The 23,770-nt window shown below is 29.3% G+C and overlaps 2 protein-coding genes across 2 annotated transcripts in view; one reads left to right on the plus strand and one right to left on the minus strand.

The window, feature by feature from the left end:
- The window catches only part of LOC132934149 (ryanodine receptor), a 62,751-nt gene extending 43,227 nt beyond the window's left edge, over window positions 1-19,524 (minus strand). The window contains exons 1-28 of the mRNA XM_061000425.1: window positions 19,249-19,524; window positions 17,391-17,698; window positions 10,963-11,067; window positions 10,795-10,893; window positions 10,639-10,719; window positions 10,373-10,561; window positions 10,104-10,303; window positions 6,339-6,521; window positions 6,050-6,221; window positions 5,245-5,414; window positions 5,044-5,168; window positions 4,742-4,942; window positions 4,492-4,661; window positions 4,233-4,423; window positions 4,012-4,152; window positions 3,715-3,812; window positions 3,445-3,640; window positions 2,839-3,049; window positions 2,567-2,775; window positions 2,266-2,506; window positions 1,840-1,913; window positions 1,691-1,770; window positions 1,511-1,601; window positions 1,328-1,448; window positions 965-1,263; window positions 673-894; window positions 252-385; window positions 28-183 (exon numbers count right to left, since the gene is read on the minus strand). Coding sequence (XP_060856408.1) covers window positions 28-183; window positions 252-385; window positions 673-894; window positions 965-1,263; window positions 1,328-1,448; window positions 1,511-1,601; window positions 1,691-1,770; window positions 1,840-1,913; window positions 2,266-2,506; window positions 2,567-2,775; window positions 2,839-3,049; window positions 3,445-3,640; window positions 3,715-3,812; window positions 4,012-4,152; window positions 4,233-4,423; window positions 4,492-4,661; window positions 4,742-4,942; window positions 5,044-5,168; window positions 5,245-5,414; window positions 6,050-6,221; window positions 6,339-6,521; window positions 10,104-10,303; window positions 10,373-10,561; window positions 10,639-10,719; window positions 10,795-10,893; window positions 10,963-11,067; window positions 17,391-17,444 — 4,213 coding nt within the window. The 5' untranslated portion in view covers window positions 17,445-17,698; window positions 19,249-19,524. The remainder of the gene's footprint in view (window positions 1-27; window positions 184-251; window positions 386-672; window positions 895-964; window positions 1,264-1,327; window positions 1,449-1,510; window positions 1,602-1,690; window positions 1,771-1,839; window positions 1,914-2,265; window positions 2,507-2,566; window positions 2,776-2,838; window positions 3,050-3,444; window positions 3,641-3,714; window positions 3,813-4,011; window positions 4,153-4,232; window positions 4,424-4,491; window positions 4,662-4,741; window positions 4,943-5,043; window positions 5,169-5,244; window positions 5,415-6,049; window positions 6,222-6,338; window positions 6,522-10,103; window positions 10,304-10,372; window positions 10,562-10,638; window positions 10,720-10,794; window positions 10,894-10,962; window positions 11,068-17,390; window positions 17,699-19,248) is intronic.
- The window catches only part of LOC132935959 (rho guanine nucleotide exchange factor 6), a 223,271-nt gene that overhangs the window by 104,896 nt on the left and 94,605 nt on the right, over window positions 1-23,770 (plus strand). The window lies entirely within an intron of this gene.

A 23,770-nucleotide genomic window follows, 5' to 3' on the forward strand; every position in this document is an offset into this window, starting at 1 on the left:
TTATATTATATACTAAGAATAAAATACCATTTTCGATTGTTAAGTCATCATGCCTAGATAATGACCCTTTCCGTGGTGGCCTGGGTGGGGGTGGTTGATTTTTTCCTCTTGGTGGTAAAGGCGTAGCATTTGGCATCATTTCGTCATTTTCTACAGGATCATCTGAATAACCTCGATGAAGACCTTCATATTATGAGACAATAACAAAATATATTAAAGAACCATTTCGAGTTAATATTTATATTGAAAACCTTTTATATCACTCATTGAAAATCCTGATTTCATTATTTGTTCAATGTGAGCAGGAGTAGCATGCTCAGATTGGGACAATAACCTGTGTTGCCTGATTCTTATTTCTTGCCATCTCCTTTGTTTTTCTTGATCACTAATAAAAATATACAGTGTACATAAATAATTTTCCATAACATACAAAATTTAATATAATTTTTCAGTGGTTAATATGACATTATAACATTATTTTTGAGGTACCTACCTATTGATTTTTAATTTGTCCATTATTATTTTTTAATAATATATTCATAAAATAAAAAAAAATAATTTTAATGGACTTTTAGTTATTTCCAAAAAAAAATATTGATTTACAAAACACAATAAATATTTTATGTAAATTGTCTTACGAATTAAGTAATAATATTATTTAAATATACTAACTCAATAAAACTTGGTAGACATATGACAGGTAAAGATAGTCGTAAAAATTCCCAATTAGCTTTTTCCATGGTTTCAAATGTATTATGACTTATCTTTAGACACGGGGGTGTATCTGAACCAGCTGGTATTCTTGTAACATCAATAACAGACGAAAAATCATCAGTATTTTCAAAAATTGGTTGATCCTTTGTATACCAGTATGTTACAGGTCTTTTCATGTTTCTAAAATATTCAAATATGACAATTTTTCTTATTGTAAAAATCATGGGTAGATATTTTGTTTGGTACATACACGCAAAATGGTTCATATCCTTCTTGAAGCCCACAAGTCGTGAAGTATTTCAAAGAGTTAACGTCTTGACCAAAAGTTAATTTTGCTTTTTGCCCTAGTCCCAGCGTAAACGCAGGTACAAATCCTTCTCCTTGGACTTCAGAAAATGTAGTTTCCCCTCCCAACGTATCCATTAGTAATTCTCCATTCATCGAAAAGCTTATTGTGTGGTCCATTAAATCTAAAAACACTCCTACGACGTCTCCAACTTGCCACTGTCTACCAAATGATTCGGCTGTCCCCATGTAAATTTTTTCTTCCTTTAAAATACAATTTATTTAAAAATTATTTTTCATTGAAATTTACTCTTTTTTAAATACAGACGTTATAGCCATCGAATGCCCAAGAATTTTCGTCACTACCGATTTGATAACCCGGAGAACATGTAAACCTTGCCCATCCAACCCGCATAGGTCCACTTGTCAATATCTCAAATTCGAAGTACCTTGGTAAAATAACAGTCAACTATATAATTATTTTAAATATTTATAACAAGTTTTCACTAACCATTTTCCACTTGAAACGGCGTATGTTTTTTCAGCACGGTATGTTCTGAACGTCAAATATCTATTAGTGTTGTCATCTGTTAGGAGTGTCGCTATGCGCAATACATAAAAAAAAATTAATAATCAGAAATATATATAAATTTAAAGATGCGTTTCCACATATTATAAGAAATAAAATTACCTTCGTTCGTTTCTCCGGTCGGGGGATCTAAATTGTAACCATATACCAATAATGTGCGAACTGTTTCGCTTGCTGTATCCCTGTTAAATAAATAAAAATTTACAATACAACGTCATTGTTTCTTAGAATTTAATACAATTGAAGTTTACCTATTAGCTTTTTTAATAGCGTCGTCTACTTTGCTGTACGGTACTAAATGAGGACTACGCAACATTTGTAATTCCTAAACAATTTCATGTGAAAAAATATTTAAAAAAAATACAAAATACAGATGAGTACATAATACAATAGTGGATAAATACAAATAAATCAGAATACCAAAATAATACGATATTATAAAATATACTGTAATAAGAAAACAATGTCTAGGTGGTGGCAAATTTAGTTATAGACATTTTTTCAATTTTAAATATTTCCTTATTTTAAATATTTATAATATTTGTTAGACAACGAAATAATTATATGAAACCATACATTATACCTATTAATTTTATATGTTTACAAAAATAACACTGGTATAATTGTATTAATTTATTTTGTGATGGAAAGTCAAAAATATAAAAAAAAAACATTACTTCATTTAATCCATATGTCCATCCTTGCTGTATTCTTTCTTTTGCCCATAGATTATGTGTATTCTCAGCTAGCTGATCTATTAACTCTTCCATTTTTCCTGACAAAATTATGGCAGATAAATCTAGTGGTGCTGGTTTGTATCCATTGGATTGCATAAATGGTTCGTTGGGCAGCCGGACCGTTTTAATGCGGGATGGTGGATTATCAATAGATATGTGATATCCTAATGCAATAACCGTTCTGTGGAATTTTGAAAATTAAATATACGAATGAAAATAAACCTTTATATTTTGTATTTACTTGAGCGTTTGCACAGCTAATTGAGAATCATAACGCTTCTCGGCTGGGGGCAACTTGTCAAACTGTATTAAACATGGATGAAACTTCCTGGTATCATTTCTTTTATCACCATATTGCCAACCAGCTTCAATTTTATTCATTGCCCACATTTCATGAATATTCTCTGCTAATTTGTCTTTAATATTTTCTATGTAACTTGGCAAGGTGACCTAAAAATGTACGTAAAAGCATAATTTCGTTATATCATTTGTTTAATATTTTAAAAATAGTACCATCGATGTATCAACCGGATTTGGAACAAAAGCTGTATCGTCTTCAACATACCATGGACCCGTGAGCACGCATTTATTTAGGTTTCCAAAATAGAAGCACGGATCGATTGTTAAAATTTGTTGAGGCAGTAAAGTTTCAAATAGGGGAGAAAATTCATCTGGCGGAGTAAACTTCAATCGGCCGTGATCTCCGCCCAATAAAAAACGACAACTATATTAAATCCAATAAACAATTTAAAATAAATATTCATTTTAGACATGAAAAATAATATCAAATTATTATACGAGGTTAAGTTAAACATTTATATAACACCTATGTTTAATTGACAATTTATCTAAAAAAGGTAGAGAAAAAATGATAATATTTCAGTTTTATCCTAGGCGTTTTAAAGGTAAGTATGTAGTTCTAACTATTTCAAAATCACTAAACATATTAACTGTATAACATTAAAATTGACACTGTAGATTTATATTTCAGAGGAGTAGATTACGGTGTTTAGTGTTTATGTATCATATATATTCCATGAGAGTAATGTCTCAAAATCTTCAGCTATAAATATGATTTTTGTAAGAACAACACAATACAAAATGTATCTTATATGTTACCTGACTTTTGACGAACAACTAATTACTGGGAAAAACATCCCATCTAAATTGAAGTCTCTGAAGGCGCCTTGGACCAATTGACCGTTCAGTGTAAAAGTTATAATTGGAATAGTTAAATCTAATGCACATCCGATTACATCACTTTTTTTAATATTAGAAATTTGTGTACCAGGCATCACTTCTGACTTACGTCCTCCTATATATTTATGTATATTTTTTTAAATATTTCAATAAACTGTTACGAAAAAAAATATTAAATTTAGTATTTACCTGTCCATAAATATGATCCATCAAATCCAAAAGAGTATAAATCATCCCCAACTCCATTTCCACCCCATTTTTCTCCACCACCAGGATATGGAACATAACTGAAAATCATTTTACATTATTTCTATAGGTAACTCAAAAAAACTTAAAATAAATTACCTTCAAACCTATATTATTAGTTTACATTATGTCAATTTTACAAAACAGAAAAAATAATTACTTTACAAAAGGTTTTTGTAAAAGAAAGTTAAAGTTGTTAAAAAAAACTATTTAAAAAAGTTGATTAAACTTTCTAATTACCCTGCAGTATTTGCCCATCCAATGCGAATATGTGGATTTAAATGAGTAGTTTGTTCTACATGATCTATTGCCACTTCATAATACCATTTTCTATAAACAGCAGATCCACTTACATGACCAACAAAAATATTGGGACGTACGCTAAAATTGTAATACTGAATTTAATTAAAATGTCTTTAAATTATTTTAAATGTACCTATAATTTATAGAAGTTATTATACCTTGCTACATGGTCAACAAGTAAGGTCTGAAGAAGTAAATTTTTTCCTGGTAATAAGAAATCGCATATATTATTTTGTGAACTTCTTACGGCTACACCGTTACCAACGCACAGAGAACATAAAACATCCAACACTTTTGGATCACGACCATGTTTTTCCAAAAGAGATATTATTACTTTAATATGTTCATCCTAAAATGTTTTTCCGTTTAATAATTGTTAAATTATCTAATGTATATAATTTAATGTCTATCACACACTTTCATCATATTTAAAGCTTCTGGAGAATCGATGAGAACACAGTGAAGTACATCTAACATACCAGTTCCCTCACTGGATGCTTGAGATCCTAATCGGCTGAATAACCAATTTAATCGATTAGTGTTAGCAAATTGAGCACAATTGGTATGATTGCCTTTAATAATTGCAGCTAAAAATTAAAATTAAAATTAGTATACATGTAGATATCATTATAATAGCATAAGTCTGATGGCTATTTATAAAACTAACCTAGCAACTGGTATAAATAACCAGAAATCACATCCCAACTTTGTCCAGACTCATCACCAGCTAAACTGACCATGAATCCTTGAGATGTGATAATATTAACTTTATCAATAGCTTCTAAGATTAAATTTAATATGCCTTCTTCTTGAAATAAATCTTGTCTGTTTCTTAATGCTCTGAATCGATTTTGTTTTTCTTCGTGTTCTATAGTAAATAAAAAAAAAAAAAAATATTAGTTAGTATTATTAAGTACCTACTTCAGAATTCATTATGTAATAAATTAATTATTTTACAACTGTATTTACCCATATCCTCTTCCGGTTGAGCAAAGTAATTTATTAAATCTTCTAGACACATGACCATTTCATTAAGATTAACGAATGAACAAAATAATGACGAACGTCTGTTACTTTGTAAATTCTCTAAGCCACTATAAATGCATTACATAATATAAATAAAATGTTGTTAAAATAAAACAAATTCCAAAACGTATGATATCTACTAACGAAATAAACTGTGTGAATAACGACGAGCATTTGCGTATCACTCTAGCAGTTCTGGACTCTTCTTCTTGACTCCTACTGAAGTCTAATCCATCGTCCATTTTACCTTCTTCGTGTAATACTGCTTGTTTTTCTTCTACTTTACCAACACCTTTTTTTTTTGTTTCATAAGACTAAACCAACAATTTATAATAATATTAGTTAAATTTAACCTTTTAAATTATTTGAGGAAACTAAATTATATTTTATATATTGAATTATTTTTGTAAATATATAATTTCGAAACAAAAAATTAAATTAGCTATTACAGAATTATGGTAATAATAATTATTAATGCTAGCTGAATCAAATATTATATTATGTATCATTTGGATAGTTTACCTAAATATATTTTTTATTATCATTAACTGCATACGCATATAATATAGGTATAATATATATATATATGCTTATAACTTTTATATAATATATTGTACATATTACCCATTGACAAATTGTCAAATGGTATATATTTTCTAACACTATAAATAAAAGTTTTTAAAAATGTGCGTTAAAAAGTATGGAGAATCTATTTTTATGTGATACTTTATTATAATTATTAACAGCGTGTTATCGAATACAAATTTTAATAAAAAATAAATAAACATATTTTTTATAAGAATAATCTTTAGAAAAATATATTGTTGAGCATAAAAACATTTGTATCTATAAGTATAACTAGCTATTTAATAAAATAAATCAAATTAATATATTTTAATACTACAAATATTATTACGCCTCTTAAATGTTAAATTTACAATATACATACCTTATATGTTAACCATAAACCTGTATCAGAATGCTGAACTAACACTGTACTGTCACCATACTTAATAATAGGTGCACCAATTACTTCTAGATCTTTGTCTTCTAAAATTATTTTTTGATCGTCTTTTTCTTGACGTAAGAAAAATGTAGACGATGCAGTAGTGGCTTCTTCTCTATAATACAATCGTGTGTTTACAAATAATATTAGACACTTTAACACTTAAATATTTTGTTAAAATAAAAGTATGTTTAATAATTATCATATTGTTAATTATAAACACATAGTTTACCTGCAAACTAAATGTAATTCATTGTTTTCATTGACGCCTAAATACCGTCCGGTGGTCAGATGTCTTATTCGCATTGGATGATACCAATTAATAAACCCACCGGCCCATTTAGTTCTAGCCAACTCCAAACGCCATAATGACCTTGCTTGACTCATAACGCTTCCGCCTTCATAAATTACTATACTAAATTACGATAAATACAAGAAATATTATATCCATTATAAGGTTTTAAAATATATTTATAAAAAAAAAACTAGAAATATAGTTATAATAATTATTTTATATTTATTAGTTTTATTCGTCATAAGTGCATCGATAAAAACATGGCCATAAACAAACTTAATATGTAATATTTATGTAATTTTCTGATTAATTTATTTTCAAATATTTCTTGACTAAAGAGTTGGATAAAATCAATTAGTCGTTATTAGACATGTAGGCTTTCTATTAAGCAATTCATGAAGCAAAATCAATAACCAATAACCATTTAGATAAATCATTTAAATTTGTCATCGTATAAATGTTAAAAAATTATTGAAATAATCGACAAAAATTCAAAAAAAACCTTCAACTAATTAATATTGGTTTGTTATATTATCTGGTACCTAGATTTATAATATTCTTATATTTTAATCAAAATCAACAAAAAAAGGTGGGCAAGTGGGTGGCACTCTGCTGTACAGTGGGTTACATGTTGGTAAATGTAATAAATGGTCCTAAAATTTAATTCAATGATATAATATCATTGTATACGAAAAACAATTCTGAGCGAAGACGGCCAGTGGTCAGTCAGCCTATGATATTATATTACTAAGTATATTTGATGATATTATTGTTATTAAAGTAATTTATTAGTTATTTACGAGGAACCTTGTTTTAAATTTTCAATTCTTAGCTTTGAAATTTGAACATTTTATAAATTTTTAACTACAAAATCATTTTAGATTCTGAGCGAAGCGATGAATGTATTGATTTTACAATGATGTGTGTTTTTTTTTTTTTTTGTGTCTGTCAACACCTTTTAGGACAGTAAAAGTGCTTGGATTTTCTTCAACAGTAACTTTTCTGATAGAAAAGTGAATCTAGTTGGTACTTTGGGGGTCAAAAGTAAAAATTTCCCAGTAGTTTTCACAAACGACGTGAAAAACAAAAGAAAAATTAAGGTAAAACGGGAATTTTTACGCAAAATCTGTTTTCGAGAAAATTGATTTTGGTTTTTGGTGTAACTCTAAAACAAAAGACCGTAGGGACATGAAATTTTGACTGAATGTTTATAATTGCATTTCCTATACACCATAATATTTTTCCAAATATTTTAACTTATTTTGAGCTGTTTACGGACATTGTTAATTTCCATTTTTTTTAGTTTTTTTTTCTATAAATATCAATAAAATTTTATCTGTCGGGCTAAAAAAGCATTTTTTTTAGCTTGAAAATTTAATAGAAGGCTCCTAGGTTATTGTTTCAAAGGCAGATGAGAAAAATTAAATATCCTTAGTCACAGTTTTTATTTATAAGCATTTAAAGTTCAAATTTTGACAAAATACGGAAAAATCACAAAAATTAGCAAATTATTTTGAGTTGAGAATTCATAAAAATTTTTCTTTTTAAATCTAAGATTTGAAAATGTAAAATAAGATTACTCATAAGTTTGTCTACCTTCATCAAAAAAAAAAATGTCTACAAGAAACTTAAATTAAATTTTTATGAGCGTCTGAAATTTATATTTTTAGAACATTTGATATTCACTCGATTTATTATGTAATAATTTTCTTATTTTATTGTAATTAATAAACGAATGACTGTAGATACTTGAAAATTTCATTGAATGTTTATATTAGCATTTTCTATACACGATAATATTTTGACTCTTTTTAAGCGGTTTACGGACATTTTCAGTTTTCAATTTTTTTAGTTTCTTTTTCTATAAATATCAATAAAATTTTATTTGTTGGGTAAAAAAGCGTGAAAATTTAATATAAGGCTCCTGATATATCGTTCTAATAGCAGTTGAAAAACATTAAAAATACGTAGGCACAATTGTTTTTTATAAGCATTTAAAGTTCAAATTTTGACACCATTTATCAAATTTATAATTTATTAATTATTTTGTAGTTAAAAATGTATAAAATGTTTAACTTTTATGGCTAAGGATTGAAAATTTAAAACAAGGCTCCACGTAAATAGGTTATATATAAATTACTTTATTCACAATAATATCATCAAATATACTTTGTAATATCATAGGCTGACTGACCGTTTTCGCTCAGAATCGTTTTTCTTATACAATGATATTATATCATTGAATTCAAATTTAATACCATCCATTACAGTGACCCACTTTAACCTACTGTACAGCAGAGCGACATCCACTTATCCACCTTTTTTTTTCTAATTTAAATTTGATAAATTTTGTCAACATTTGAACTTTAAATGATTATAAAAAAAATGTGCCCATGTATTTTTAATATTTTTCAACTTTCATTATAAAAATATTTTGGGAAATTTTAAAACTTCTTAACCCAGATAAGAAAATTTTATTTTCATTTACAGAACAAAATCTAAAAAAATTTAAAATTTAAAATTGCCATAAACAACTAAAAACGAGTCGAAATATTTTGAAAATATTATCAAGTACCTACCAATTTAAGAACTGATAAATTGAAGATATAGTGTACATTTTAAGTACCTAACTATCTACGGTCGTTGGTTTTTAAATTACAACAAAATAAGAAAAACGGTACATGAAAAATCCAGTGAATATCCAATGTTGTAAAAATTTGTACTTCAAACGCTCATAAATACCTAATATGACTTTCCGGTAGACATTTATTTTTTGATAAAAGTAGACAAACTTATGAGAAATATTGTATTAAATTTTGAAATCTTAGATTTATAAAAAAAATTTTATGAATTTCTAACTGAAAATAATTTGCACATTTTCGTGATTTTTACGTAGGTATTTTGTCAAAATTTGATATGCTTATAAAAAATTGTGATTGTATTTTATATATTTTTTAACTGCCATATTAGGGCCCTTGTGTTAAATTTTAATACAATGATATACAATCGTTGTAGCCTATATTACTAAGTATATTTTAGAATATTATTACTATTGAAGTAGGCAACTTTTACCCTGCTATTATAACAACTTATGAGGAACTTTGTAATAAAATTTCAAACTTTTTGAGCCAGCAAAAAAAATTATTATGAATTTGTAACTGAAAATAATTTGCAAATTTTCGTGATTTTTACGTAGGTAGGTATTTTGTCAACATTTGAACTTTAAATGATTATAAAAAAAAATTGTGACTGGATTTTTCAAATTTTTCAAATTTTATTGTAACAATATATTAAGATCCTCTGGAAATAGAATTTGGCCATTTTAGCCACTATAGAATCTAGATAATATCCTATCAAATTTTATGCTGAATTGGGGCCCCAAATATGATTGCCTTACTGTACCAATGTTAATCAGTACAACACTGGGAATAATACTCTCAACATCTCTAATAATAATATAGATTAATATATTAAATACAATAGTCGAATAATGCTTGCAGATAACTGAATAATTTCTCTGCAATATAGGACCCATTTTGAAATAGTTCACTCGAGTTCAAATATATGATTATAATTATTTAAAAAACAATTTAAATATTACATTTTTATATTTTAAAATAAATTCACCCAAATTTATAATTTCCAAAATACTCTACAAGTACACACATTCAAAATTAGTTTTAATTAATTTTTGATACGCACTTTTGTCCAGAAACATTGCTCCACGACGATGGTATTGTCAAGCACTCATCTCCGCCATGAAAGAATCTTAGTACGTCACCACCAAAAACATAACCAACGTATTTCATTCTGCTGATACCAGTACCATATGGTTGTACTGACCAATGAGTTACATGAAATGATGCATTTACTACAGATAACTCATTTTCTTTGGCGGTGTGCTATATTGCATATTAAAAACATTATTTTTTTTTTCGTTTCGTTTCACAACACGAGATATTTTTACATACCAAATACCGTTCAGTTGCCACGGACACTAAAATTAAATCATCTCCAACTCGAACTTTTTCACCCTCTGATCGTTGTTTCGATGCTGGGTGAACAGTCCACCAACAAGCTTCACCTTGTGAATGCTCTTGTAGACCAACGTCAAAAGACAATTTATCATTCGATGAACTTGTTGATAGACAAGCTAAATACTGAAAATATTTTATATAAAGTTTTTTTTTATTTTATTTCCTTTTTTTAACGGATATTTATTTATTTATAATCAAACCATATCGCTATTTTGATGACGCAATAAAATAGCATTTCCGTATAGCAATGTTCGATGTCCGGATCCAGTTCCACCTTTTCCCTAAAAACAAATGTATAGACGTATAGTTAAAAATAATAAAGTGTTTGAACAAATTCAAAATAATAATTTAATTACCTCTTGAGAACTTGCAGCTGTCACTAGTTCTTGTAAAGCCCTCACAGATAACGCTTGTTCAATGACAAAAACACATTGTGACAAGTCAGGTGGAATATTCTACAATATATTGTAAAAAATTATAATTAGTTTATTGTTTTGTTTAAATGATTGGATATTTATTATTACTTTATCGGCAATATTTTCTAAGTAACAGTGCCGATTTCCAAATCCTTCTGCTGCAAGACAAACTCTCTCTCCGGTCGCAGTACATGATAAACACACCATATCTTCCTATTAAACATATGATATTTTATTATATACATCATCATATTTTATTTTACTGTGAGTAACCAATATTTGACTAACACGAGCATTTTTATTGGAATAATTGTCCCATTTTTTATTTAAAACTATGTCAACTGAATAGGTTACTAACCTAGTCATTAATTTTTTTTAATATTTTTAATATTTAATACTTAAGTATAAAAAATTATTTTTACCTTTTACCTACCTACCTACCTATATTATTTTCGTATCATATTTAAAGCGCTAAACAAAATAATAAGGTAAGTACCTATATTTATTTCAAAATGTTGATACATTTCTAAAAAAGTCAATATTATTGAAATACAGTCAAACTTTCACTTGACTACATTTTTTCGGGAACCTGAATTTCGCTTACCCACGCAGTAAACATTTATATTAGTCTAAATATAGTTTAAGAATTTAACAACCTTTCAATAATAATAGACTACCAAAACACTCAAAAAATAAATTTTAAACGCGAATGTTATTTGGTAAACATTTTAATAAGGCAGGGATATTACAATATTGCATTTGAAAAAAAACTCTATTTTATGTTATTCACAATAAAAACGTTATCCAAGTTTTGCGTTTATCGTTATTTATAATTAAAACGTTATACAAGTTTTGCGCTCATAGTTATTTATAATAGTGTTAATACTTATTAAATGTATTAATAATAACTAATGCGGGCAGGTAATGACCCGGATATGGAATATAATATTATAGTCAATTATAATGTCCGTATGCATGAAATAAATATTTCTACGAAACCAATATAACTTTTAAATAAATGAATTTCAAATTATTTCGTTTTACGTTATTTTTTTTTCAATGATGTTCTATAAATTACGTTTTACATTATATTTTGTTTAATGATATATGTATATATATATATATTTTGTTAATCGTTATGTTTTGTTTGCAGTAGTTATATAATTATTTTTGATTATCGCTTTCCGTTATAATTAGTAATTACGTTTACAAATTTCAATCGCTTTTTGTCAAATATAACGTTTCTATAAATTTTGTAACCCTGGAATAAGGTAACACATTTTTATGAAATTTAAACAAAACGAAACATTTTTTTAATAAAAATACTGTTTATAGAATTAAAATAGAATTATAATTTGTTATTCAACTATTAAAATTAGAAATATGATAAAAAAAAAACCTCATTTCTTTAATCATTTTATAAAAATTATAATAATAAATTATGCTCATTTTAAAATAATAGAAACATCAAACATGTATGTATGGACTACAATTGGGGATGTGATAAAAAAATATGACCTTTCACAAATTACCTATATATGAAAATAAAATATAAATTGATTAATGTTAATTCTGGTATAGATATATAAGAGTGTGAGAACACCTTGCCAAATTAATTGAAAACATAAATTATATAATAATTAATGTAAATAAACTAGAAAGAAATAATTAATAGGACTTTGTAATAAACATTTTATTAGTATATAATTCAGACTCTAGAGTAAATTAAATATTTGGCAATATATTTATGTGTAATAGTAATGTTTCACAAACATTTTAAACGGTAGGTATTAATAATGTACCTGCCTGTAATAATCAATGGTATTATGTATGGCATAATTGTGTTGGAACCACTGATATAATACATAGAATAGGTAACTAATGGCCTGTTCCCGGTGTTTATTTTCGATCAATAAAAAAAATACATATAAGGCTTATTAGAGAAATAATGAAAAGAAATTGTGATATAGACAGTTTTATTCCAAAAGTTAAAAATAGGTATTAACAATAAAACGATTGTACAACTGTTCATTTTAGAATTAAAACAAAATCAATTTTACATAAAATTTGCAACTTTTTAAAGTTAATTTTCTTTTTTTGAAGATTACTGGAAATGTATTACTTTTATCACCCAACGTACCAACTAATCCAGTTTTCTACTAGAACCACCTTAAACTTGAAGATTTAAGTAATTTCTATTATAACATTTCTTGGGATCCGTTATTCCTTAACAGCTGCTCCAAAAGACGTTGATAGACACAAAAATAAAAAACGCACATCATTGTAAAACCAATACATTCATAATATTAAGCAAGTTGTGAACTCATGGAAATTTAATGTTATAATTAAATGAAAAATATCATTAACGAGGATAAGGAGTGTATTAATTCCGCCAATTTTGATTCGACTTCACCTGCCACTGTTCATGCTAAATTGCCAACTATGAATCTATCGTTTCCGACGAATTTTAATACATAACTATTTTAAATTACATCTAAAATTTAAAAGTGTTGTTATATGTATTTAATAGATAAAATATGATTTTCAGTATTGCGATGTCAAATACATAGTTATTCCTTATTAGTTATTATCCTACAATACCTACAAGGCTACAACTACATTTTAGAATATCTCAAGTATAAAAAATTCTTATATAAAAATATTATCTTTTGATCACTACTGATGTAAAAAAAAATTTAAGTAGGTAATAGGTAGTAATATATTATTCTACTATATTATATCTCTCTATATTATTTTTTTAATTAGAATTAATATGTTTTTGAACTTTTTGTTTATCATAAAATACCTAACCATATTCCTAACCTAGGAATTACCTAACCTAACCATATCTTATTTATTGTTATATCAGTAATAATATAGTGACATAAAAAAAAAATATGTTGACAGGTGATCTATAGCCATCTATATGCTGGGTACCAGTACCTATACTAGGACCTTGGTAATAAGTAATAACTAATATATAATAATACAATAACACATAGGTAGGTACTTAGGTACCTACCTAAGTATACATAGATAACTATATAAACATGGTTTTATAGTGTTTCTATACTTGTATTTCTATTGTACCGTGAATATAAATATATTCTAACTATAATCGTATATTTCACCAACTAATTAAAATATGATTATCTTAATATCAGGGCTTTGCATCAGACACCCTTGAAACCAGTGGAGTATACAAGGGGGGGACGTGGGGGTCAGATCTCATCCTATGGGTTTTGGAGTGGATAATCTTCCATATTGTGTTTGATGTGAATTTTGAATCAATTCAAATTATATTCATTGTTCCTGATTGTTAAATATTGTATTACCTAAGTAAAAAGTCATTTAGCTAAGTCGTTTTCTTTTTTTGATCTCCTCCCTTTCAGAAACCATGTCTATGCCACTGCTTGAAACCCATTAAAAAATCAAACACCCGAAACCCATAAAATCTGAATGATTTTTTTTCCAAACACCAGAATTAACTGAAACACAAATAAAACATTTTGGCTAACCCGAAACCCAAACAATTTTTTACTTCACAGATTTCATGTAAATATTAGTTTGATTTTGTAAAGAGATGTTAAAAAATAAATTAAATATGTATTAATCATGAAATAACATAGTTACAAATATGCTGGAAAATATTTACTTCGTGGATTTGATCACTTTTTTCTACTTTTTATGTTTTTTTTTCCGAACTATAATTAGACACCCGTATTAGATACCCTATATTAATGGAAATAATAACGGTTATTAACATCAAAACAATGTTTCAACACCTTATATAATACATCCAGCATCCGACACCCGAAACCCGAATAAATGATACAGGCAGTGGCGTAACTAGGATTTTAAGTCCCATGGCATAAATTACCAAACATTTTTAAAATAAACAAAATATTACATTCCACTAATTTAAGTCAAAAAATAAACACTTAATTATATTGTTTAGTCAATTAATTGGCTCAAAACATAAGTATTAAAACGTGTCAAGAAACATAAACATATTTATAAAAAAGTACAATAATAATTATTAAGTCACTTGACGATAAATATGGGGAAAAAATCGTAAGTAATACAGTATTTTTACACTCTACTGACACACTAAATAAGTGCAATGTACTACCTATTAAAATGCATTGTAGTCTGTCGTCATGTTGTAAGAAATAAACATAAATGTACGTTGTACAAAAATTAAATAAATGTATTAAATCTATGTAAATCGATATTTATACCTTTAGACTTTGATATTTTTAAGCTTGTCTAAAAAAAATTACATTTATCAATTTTCTATTTATTTTTCTATATTAGTTTAATAAATACTAATTACTACCCAAATTAATAGTTGTATTAAAGTACAACATAATTGTATGATTAATAAAATAAAAGTATATCAATGGATCATAATTTCAACTACAAACGTCTCGCAGATATGGAAAACACAACCAATTTTAACAATTTAAAAGAACAATAAATTCTAATTTAAAAATATAGTATGTAAAATATGCACTTAAAATGAGAATATAACAAAATATGCACTAACACGAGAAAAAAGTGTAAACTATGCAAAATATGCAAAAAAGGTACCTACTGAAAACTTCTGGTATTATGAAATAAATTTTTATATCACTAAGCCATGTTTTGAATAAATATTAGAAATACATGCAAACTCCTATAAGTCCCTAACCCTACTTGTAACAGATAAGATATAGTTTTATCGTTATTAATTAGTAAATTTGAAATTATTTATATCAGGTAACATTAAAATAACTACAAATGTATGTCACATAAAACAAGTAAGATAAACGTTTATACAATAAATATTTTAGAAAATCTTTTAAAAATATAGAGTCAGAAATAAACGTTAAAATATCATTATCATAATTACATGTTTTTATCTCGTTAATTTAAATTTTAAGTTTTGGGGGCCCCGGTGCATTGAGATACCTAGGCCAACTTATCTTTATGACATTGGATACAGGTGCTTAATATTAATAATCCGTATTACATTCTTTTAATTTGAAGTTAACATTGATCGTTGTTTTGAATTGAATTTTACGTAAGTCACTTTATAATCTCTATTCTGTGGTTAATTTTGAATCTTTTGAAATTTTGAATTATAGAATTATCAATTTATTTTTATATATAGAAAATATGTGTATGGGGGCAGTGGCGTGGCCTCCGATGTACAGCGAGATATTTTATTAAGTGTTGAAGACGCTTTATTTAAGAGTATTGACATCTGTAATCGGTATAGCGCACTCGTACCTGTTATCACCAGTCTATGCAATTAGTATAACTGAATAAACTATAAGGATTTTTGTGTAATATGTATAATACAATTCTAAAGGTGTTTAAATACACAATTATAGATGTATATGAGGTTAAAGTTAATTTAGAAATAGACTTTTTTAAATGTAAACTGTAGAGTGTAGATACCTACATATTTTTTTTTAATTGAATAATAACATCTACAAGTGAAGTCGATGTTATTTAAATGTTTAATAAAACTAAATATTTTTCAATAAATCATCCAAACACGCGTATTATTAAAAGACTCCGTGTAAAAAAATGTTTTTGTTCATAATAAAAAAAAACAATAAAAACAAACGCAGGAATGTATAAATATTGCAAGATGAATATTACTTTCCATCAAAACTCGTAGAGTTTTTTTAAGTGAATTTGTAAAAATCTGTTAGCTTAAATTGTTCAATGGAGTGGATATAAACTTTTCGCCCAAATATAAGATTGATTTATTATGTATATTAAATACATTTATAATATCTATTTATTCCGGTTTGCATAACCAATAATCACTTAATAGTAATTAGGTAATTAATAGTGAGCTAATGGTCCCTTAAACATGATTTAGTGGCCCATGATTGGTCGATAAAATTTTATTGAACCATTAAATTAATCAAATTTGCATGCAGCCTGGCATTAGTTATTTCTTTTATTTATGAATATTATCAATGATCATGTAATGGTAATTTTTACTGTTCACCCAAAACAATATAGGTAGTAACAATAAATAATAACAGTCCTTTTCACACTGCGTTACTGTTTATGAGTAACATTTTAAGAAGTACCTATGTTTAAATATATCCGTCTATAAATTTGTAAATTAGCCGAATAAATCATTATAACTACTGGGATAACTACCCAGGATACACCACGATAAGGTGCATAACTCGAACCCCAATGACTCGAAATACTCGATAACTCGAATTTTTTTCTTGCCCCTTAAAGTGTTTTTAAATTGTGTTTGAGGTACATAACTCGAAAAACCTATAATCTGAATTCATTTTTATTCCCATTGATATTCGAGTCATCGAGATAATATGAACGTATATAAGGTATCTATGCGGCTATACTATCGTTTTATTGTACCTATATTATATTATTACAATGTTAATTGGTCGTGAGCATTGGAGTAACTATATACGTATTATAATATTAATAATAATAACACATAGTATTGTAATGAAATATTGGCAATAGTAATATTATAATTATTTGCCGAGACTTACGGTCCGGAGAAACGAGACATCGTCCTGTTCCGAACTGCCCTCGCTGTCGGCCATCGCGGCGAGTTTGCCGGTCTGCTGCTGGTGCTGCGGCTGCTTATGCGGCTGCTTCTGCTGTTATACGGACGACCAGACGTCGTCGCTCGTCCCGGCTCTTCAATGACAGTAATAATAATATTTCAAACGGACACCGCGCTCGGCTGCGTCACTGTGCGGCGGCGCATTTCGGCGCATTTGTCAGCGTTCGCCCGCTCGTCCGCGCTCGGTCTCTGTTGTCCGTTTGCGAATAAAAGGCGCACAGTCGATCGGACCTACGGGCAGAGAAACAGTGAGATCGGCCGCATGAACAAGCGTGTCGCGCGTATCGAAATGGATTTCTATTATTATACGGTGTGCCGCCGCGACGTCGTTTCGCTGTGCATTTGATCGCCGCGGCCGGCGGCGGACCAGCCGCGGCGGGACGTGTGGTATATCTCGCACGCGGAGCTTAGGTATATGGTTATAATTATTTTTAAAATACACAGAGCGTGTACGCCGGCCGGCCGCGGACGGTTTATTATTATTATTAATATTTTTTTCCGCCGTTATTATTGTACGATTGTGGGAGAGTGCGCGTCTACAGTGTGTTTAAAACGTTTGTGTACAACTAAAAAAAAAAAATTTCATACACATTCCAAACACACCGTATATAACAATATATAATATTACCGACTAACCTAAGAGAACGCCGTACCCGCAAGCGTTTTCTCGGGTCTCCGTCTTACAAACGTATACGACTACGACTATATAACAGCAAATTTGTGTTCAGTAGAACCTATGCAATAATTATGTGTTGTTAGCTTTAACATTACTCATTTAGAGTAAATTAGAGTAATTTAGAATCAATTTACCTATGACCAAACAGCAAACTTACAGGTAAAACCATTACCTATCTGGCTGCATGTGTTTTCTCGTTAGTTTTTTACGATATTTTAATTTTTAAGCAACTATTATGAGCATATGTACTTATGTATTTTAATATTTTACATATACTCATAAGTCATAACTAACTTAAAAACTAAAATTTCGTAGAAACTCAACTAAAGAACAGAAAATCTTACCTTTAAGTGTTTGGATAATATGTCAATTCCCTCTAATATAATAATATAATCCCTCTTATATATTATAAGCTAACAGCCACAACATTGATTCAGCTCAAGTCAAATTTGATATTTTTTACATATTTTGTAAGACGGAGACAACACATGCGGTTGTGCCCGGTGGGGGGACCTTGGAGCTCATGGATGTAAATAAGCAGTAGAAAAAAGGGGGGGGGGTTCACGACTAAATAATCGGCACCTTGGCCTCTAGATGACTTAATCCGGGTTTTCATCGCGCATATAATAATATGACACAATGTATGCTCGTATAATGTATCGTTTGGATCAAAATCACTGCAAGAACTTAATGACGATAAAATCATACACACAACAAATAATACTAATTGATCATCGGCTTGAACGCACTGAACATAGTAATATATAGTTACATTACAAACCTATCTAAGTCGTCGGTTTATTAATTATTTTGTGGTTTGACATTTTATGTCCATTTATTTTATCTTATGCGAGTTACGTTATTTACTTTTGTGAATATACTCGATTTGCGCGATCGCATGATATTCAAAAGTTTATTTCTAAATGGAATCGATCCCGACGAAAATGTCCTCTATAGGGACTGACAACCGTATGCCGCGTCATAATCATAATATATTATGTGTATAGTGTATGGTATTATATATTATTATTGTAAGACACCTACCTATATATATATAGTATATACTGCCGGTGGACAGCCGGCGGGATATATGCGTATTACCTACCTATTTTAGAACGTTATACACCGCGGAATATTCGTTGACACCACGGCAGGTATCCGCAGACGACTGACGTGTAAAACAGGCGAGATACGCGGCGCGTCGTACGTGCAGCAATGATAGACGCCGATGCGAGCACAGACGTAAAAAAATGACAGTCGAGAGCAGGAAAAAAATGGAAAAAAAATTATTGCCGTACGCGGTACAGCCACTATATATATAAATATATATATAGGTACACACACACACGCACACACACACACACACACACACAGACTTCTAATAAATGTATTTATTAATAATAATATACAAGCCGGGCCCGGTCTTCCGGCGGCAACGAGCTGCTCTGTGCACGGAAGCTGCTGCTGCCACCAGCCACCACCGTCAGATGAGTCTATTCTATTTATAGGCCAAAGCTTGTTTCTCGAGTAGGCGGGGATCACGCGGTTCGTATGTGTGTGTGTATGTGTGTGTGTGTGTGTATGCGTGTGCGTGTGCGTGTGCTTGGTAAACTAGTAGCACTACAAGACTGGCGACGGACGCACGAACAGTCGCCATCGAGCTCGACGTACAGTGTATGGTTTTTTAACGAAATCACTATTATATTATATACCTACTCATCTACCCATGCGTATTGTGACTTTGGCCCACCCACGTGTAGATTCTGAGACCTTTGCCAATACTGTGCAAATTATCCACGAGAATTTGCGTTTTTGATCCGGATTTCACGTAACATTTAACAAATGTCAGATATAGTTACAATATTTCCACGTAACCTACATATATTATTATTCCAGTTATCTTAGAACTTGGACATTTTTCACGCATGTAATCGTAAATCGTATAATGATTGACACAAATATACTTTATCCTATGTAGGTACCTGCGGTTTATCCAAATGTTAGGTTTTTTTTTTTGTACAAAGTATTTACTCAGAACGTTAAGAACTTATAACATATAATAATTGTATGGATATTAATATACACGCGGGTGTACTTATTTGCTCTTATAAGTATTTACAAAACATAGGTACATAGGCGCAAATAGGGGGGGGGCTTTAGGGTCTAGCCCCCTCCCAAAAAATGTCCATAGCCCCCCAAACATTTCCTACATTTAGTTTTAAGCTTATTCAATGTTATCAAAGTAAGGTTATAGCCCCCCAAATCGCAAACGCTATTTGCGCCTATGCATAGTTATATCTATTATATTATAATAATATTCGTGGAACGAAGCACGGAGCAAACACTTAAACCGTATCATTATTTCATATACTATCTGTAATTGCAGACAACATACCATCTAACCTGACCTGCATAACATGATTGAAAATATATGGTATCACATACATATTATGTTATTGGGGCATAAATCATTTTCAGGGGACTCCCACGATTTTTCTTCATCTTATGATTTGTTGTTGCACAATATGCGGAGATAGGTCGTAGGTACACCTATACAGTACCTACACAATATGTCAATATTTTTATCAAAATGATCAATCAATTAAGTTACCTAAATACAAACAAGCCCTTCCGAAATAAAATCCTGGCGAAATGCCTTCAGAATCACCTATAATTTGATTTATTAATGGGGCCTGCAGGGATTTCGGGAAAGTTAGTGGCTTGCTACCATGGTACCATTCACTACAAGACTATACCCAAAAATCGTTCACAGACTTTAAATTTGGATCCAGTTGGAGAATATTCCAGCAGATTTTCTTCGTCTTTGTTTTATTATTATTACTATTATTATTATTTGTTTTTCTCGTGTTTCTCTATTAATGTTGATGATGTTTTTTTCATTTCGATAACCGCACTTGTACCACGCTACTATACGCCCGCGTCTCTCACCTTTGGCCGATGTTCAAAGAGTAATCGGACACCTCCTACACTGCGACGAACGTCGTTCCGTCGTTCCGCGGATTGTACATTACGCTGCATAGCTCGGGCTTGCCGGGTGCTTCTTGTCAACGTCGGAACCAGTGTAAATATGCTAATGGTGATAAGACAGCAGTAATAATAATAATAATTATAATTATTTTTATAATTTATTATTACTTTTACTGGTCGTGGAAAAATATAAGAAGTTTAAAGAGAGAAGTAGATACCTGTCGCGATGTACCATATAACTGACTGAAATTATAGGTATAATAGCATATTAACTCATAACTGTATAATATTATGTACATTATTTTACTCGTTGCTGGATTATACTTATATACATATTAGTAGGCTCCCTACTTAGAGACCCTGTGTCAACGGAAAAGGTTTTTTTTAAATATATAGGTAGTACATTACAGAACATAAATACCTATAGGTATATTATATATTGTTTATTTGTATGAAATAGAAAATATTTCATTTTTATTACATTTTTAACAATTTTACTTTTTGGCGTTAGCTAATGTTTTTTTTTTGAAATATTAGTGCAAATTTTATAAAATAGTTAGTTATTATTATTGTATAATATTATCTGGCGGTGTCTCGGCGACGACCACTATACCGTCGTCGTCAACGTACTTCGGGCAGCTTTCATCGGCCGAGCGCTTTACTTGTATTTTTTTTTTGCCATTTAACCACAGAATACGACATCTGGCAAAAGATAGATTTTAAAGTAATAAAGTTATCCTTAAAGAATTTATTTCGAAAAAACTAAGAAGAGTCTATATTTGAAGTTGAATATATGATTTTAAACTTAGCATTAAAATTTTCTATTTATATGCATAATCTTATTTTTATGACACGATACATTTTATATTTAAAATTAATACGTTATATGAAAAATAAATATACGACGATTGTTTTGTGTATAAAAATTAGTTGGATGCAATAAATCTGCAGATCAATAAATTTAAATTATGAATTTTTAAAATATATATGTAAAATATTGTACCTATTTCGAAATAATTTGTGAGGTGGCCCTGAATATTCACTGCCTAAGCCCTAGGGGCTCTCAAATTTTTAACCCGGCACTCATTGTACTTGTATATGTATATGATTATCACACTCTACTATAATTATGTTATTATCTCTGTTAGGTACCTAGTAGGTACCTACAGACTATAGCAGTATAGCAGGCACCATTGTTAAACATTATCCAGGATAACTTAATGGCTATATATTATACAGTCAGACGCTTCTTACAGTTCCAAAATAACTAGGAATATGAAAATGTATTTTAAAAATGAACGCTTCTTTTGAATTCTAAATGATTCTAATGAATGGGCCTCTTTTTATAGGTATATTATTATTTCTTAAACTGTTACACCACCATGCACAATAATTGGATTTCGTACAAGCCGAAATGCCCGTACGTTGATATACATACATATTATTATACATTTATATGTATACATCTAATATGTATATCAACGTACGTATATATCTCATGTTTTATACTCTTGAGATTTTCTTTTCTTATGCGTTTGGACCAGTGCCGACGTTTTATTGTATTTTACGAGACCTCAAGATATGTATATACCTATATGTATATAAATATAACATTATGATATAGAATTTAAGTCCATCAGTTTTTTTTATACTTTTATAATATCATCATAGCAAGGCCTTTATTCGTTGAAAACTAAACTCAAAATGAACCCGGCCACTCTCCTTTTTATTAGGTACCTAGAAAATTCTCTTCATGACAGAGGAAATACTGCACGTTAATTCAAACTAGACAAAATATATAGGTAGCCGAGTTTAAAAATTATTTTTTTTATAAGAGTTTGAAGTTCAAATTTTGACAAAATTCGTCATAATATTACGAACATTTTAAGATTAAGTTGAAGCTGTATAAAAAAATTTTCATTTTTATAGTAAGTTATAGTTAATAGTTGAAAATATAATATAGGGTTCCTCAAAAGTCCAGCTATAGTTCTTACTGAAACCCAAAAATCTTAAAAAAATATTCTGCGGGGACTTGAAGCATATTTAAACACCTATACTTATTATTATATTTTAACTAGCTTATCCCGCGCACTTCGTTGACCGTAAAAAATTACAACTTTAAAAAAATTGTGATCGTTAAACTTCATTTGGGTGTGACTCAGCCTCCCTGGTAGTCAATCCTACTCCGACGGATCGCCGACAATGCGCGAAAATTTGATTTGATGCATGCTTGCACCTAATCAACCCGATTAACCAGTGGCAGCCAAATAATAAATACTAATTTCTCCTAATTATTTCTCCTATAACCAATAGCAATATATACGGTTCCTTATATAAACAAAATATTTCCACCGTAAATCTCAAAATCCCCATTTGAGCACCTCCCCGGATGGGTGGTAGGAGAGAGAAAAATACTTTACGATCTATTCTCAGGCCTACTGAATATACACACAAAATGTCATAATAATCGGTCAAGCCGTTACGGAGGACCACTAACACTGTGACACAAGAATTTCATATATTAGATAATATAGAACCTACACACAACGAAATTCTCAAAATATTATTAATTATAAGGTCCGTCTACGGTCAAACTTCGATTACGCTTAATCAGCTGATAACAGATATTTAACACAAAA

The sequence above is a fragment of the Metopolophium dirhodum genome, chromosome 1 (assembly GCF_019925205.1).
Source record: "Metopolophium dirhodum isolate CAU chromosome 1, ASM1992520v1, whole genome shotgun sequence".
Taxonomy (NCBI): domain Eukaryota; kingdom Metazoa; phylum Arthropoda; class Insecta; order Hemiptera; family Aphididae; genus Metopolophium; species Metopolophium dirhodum.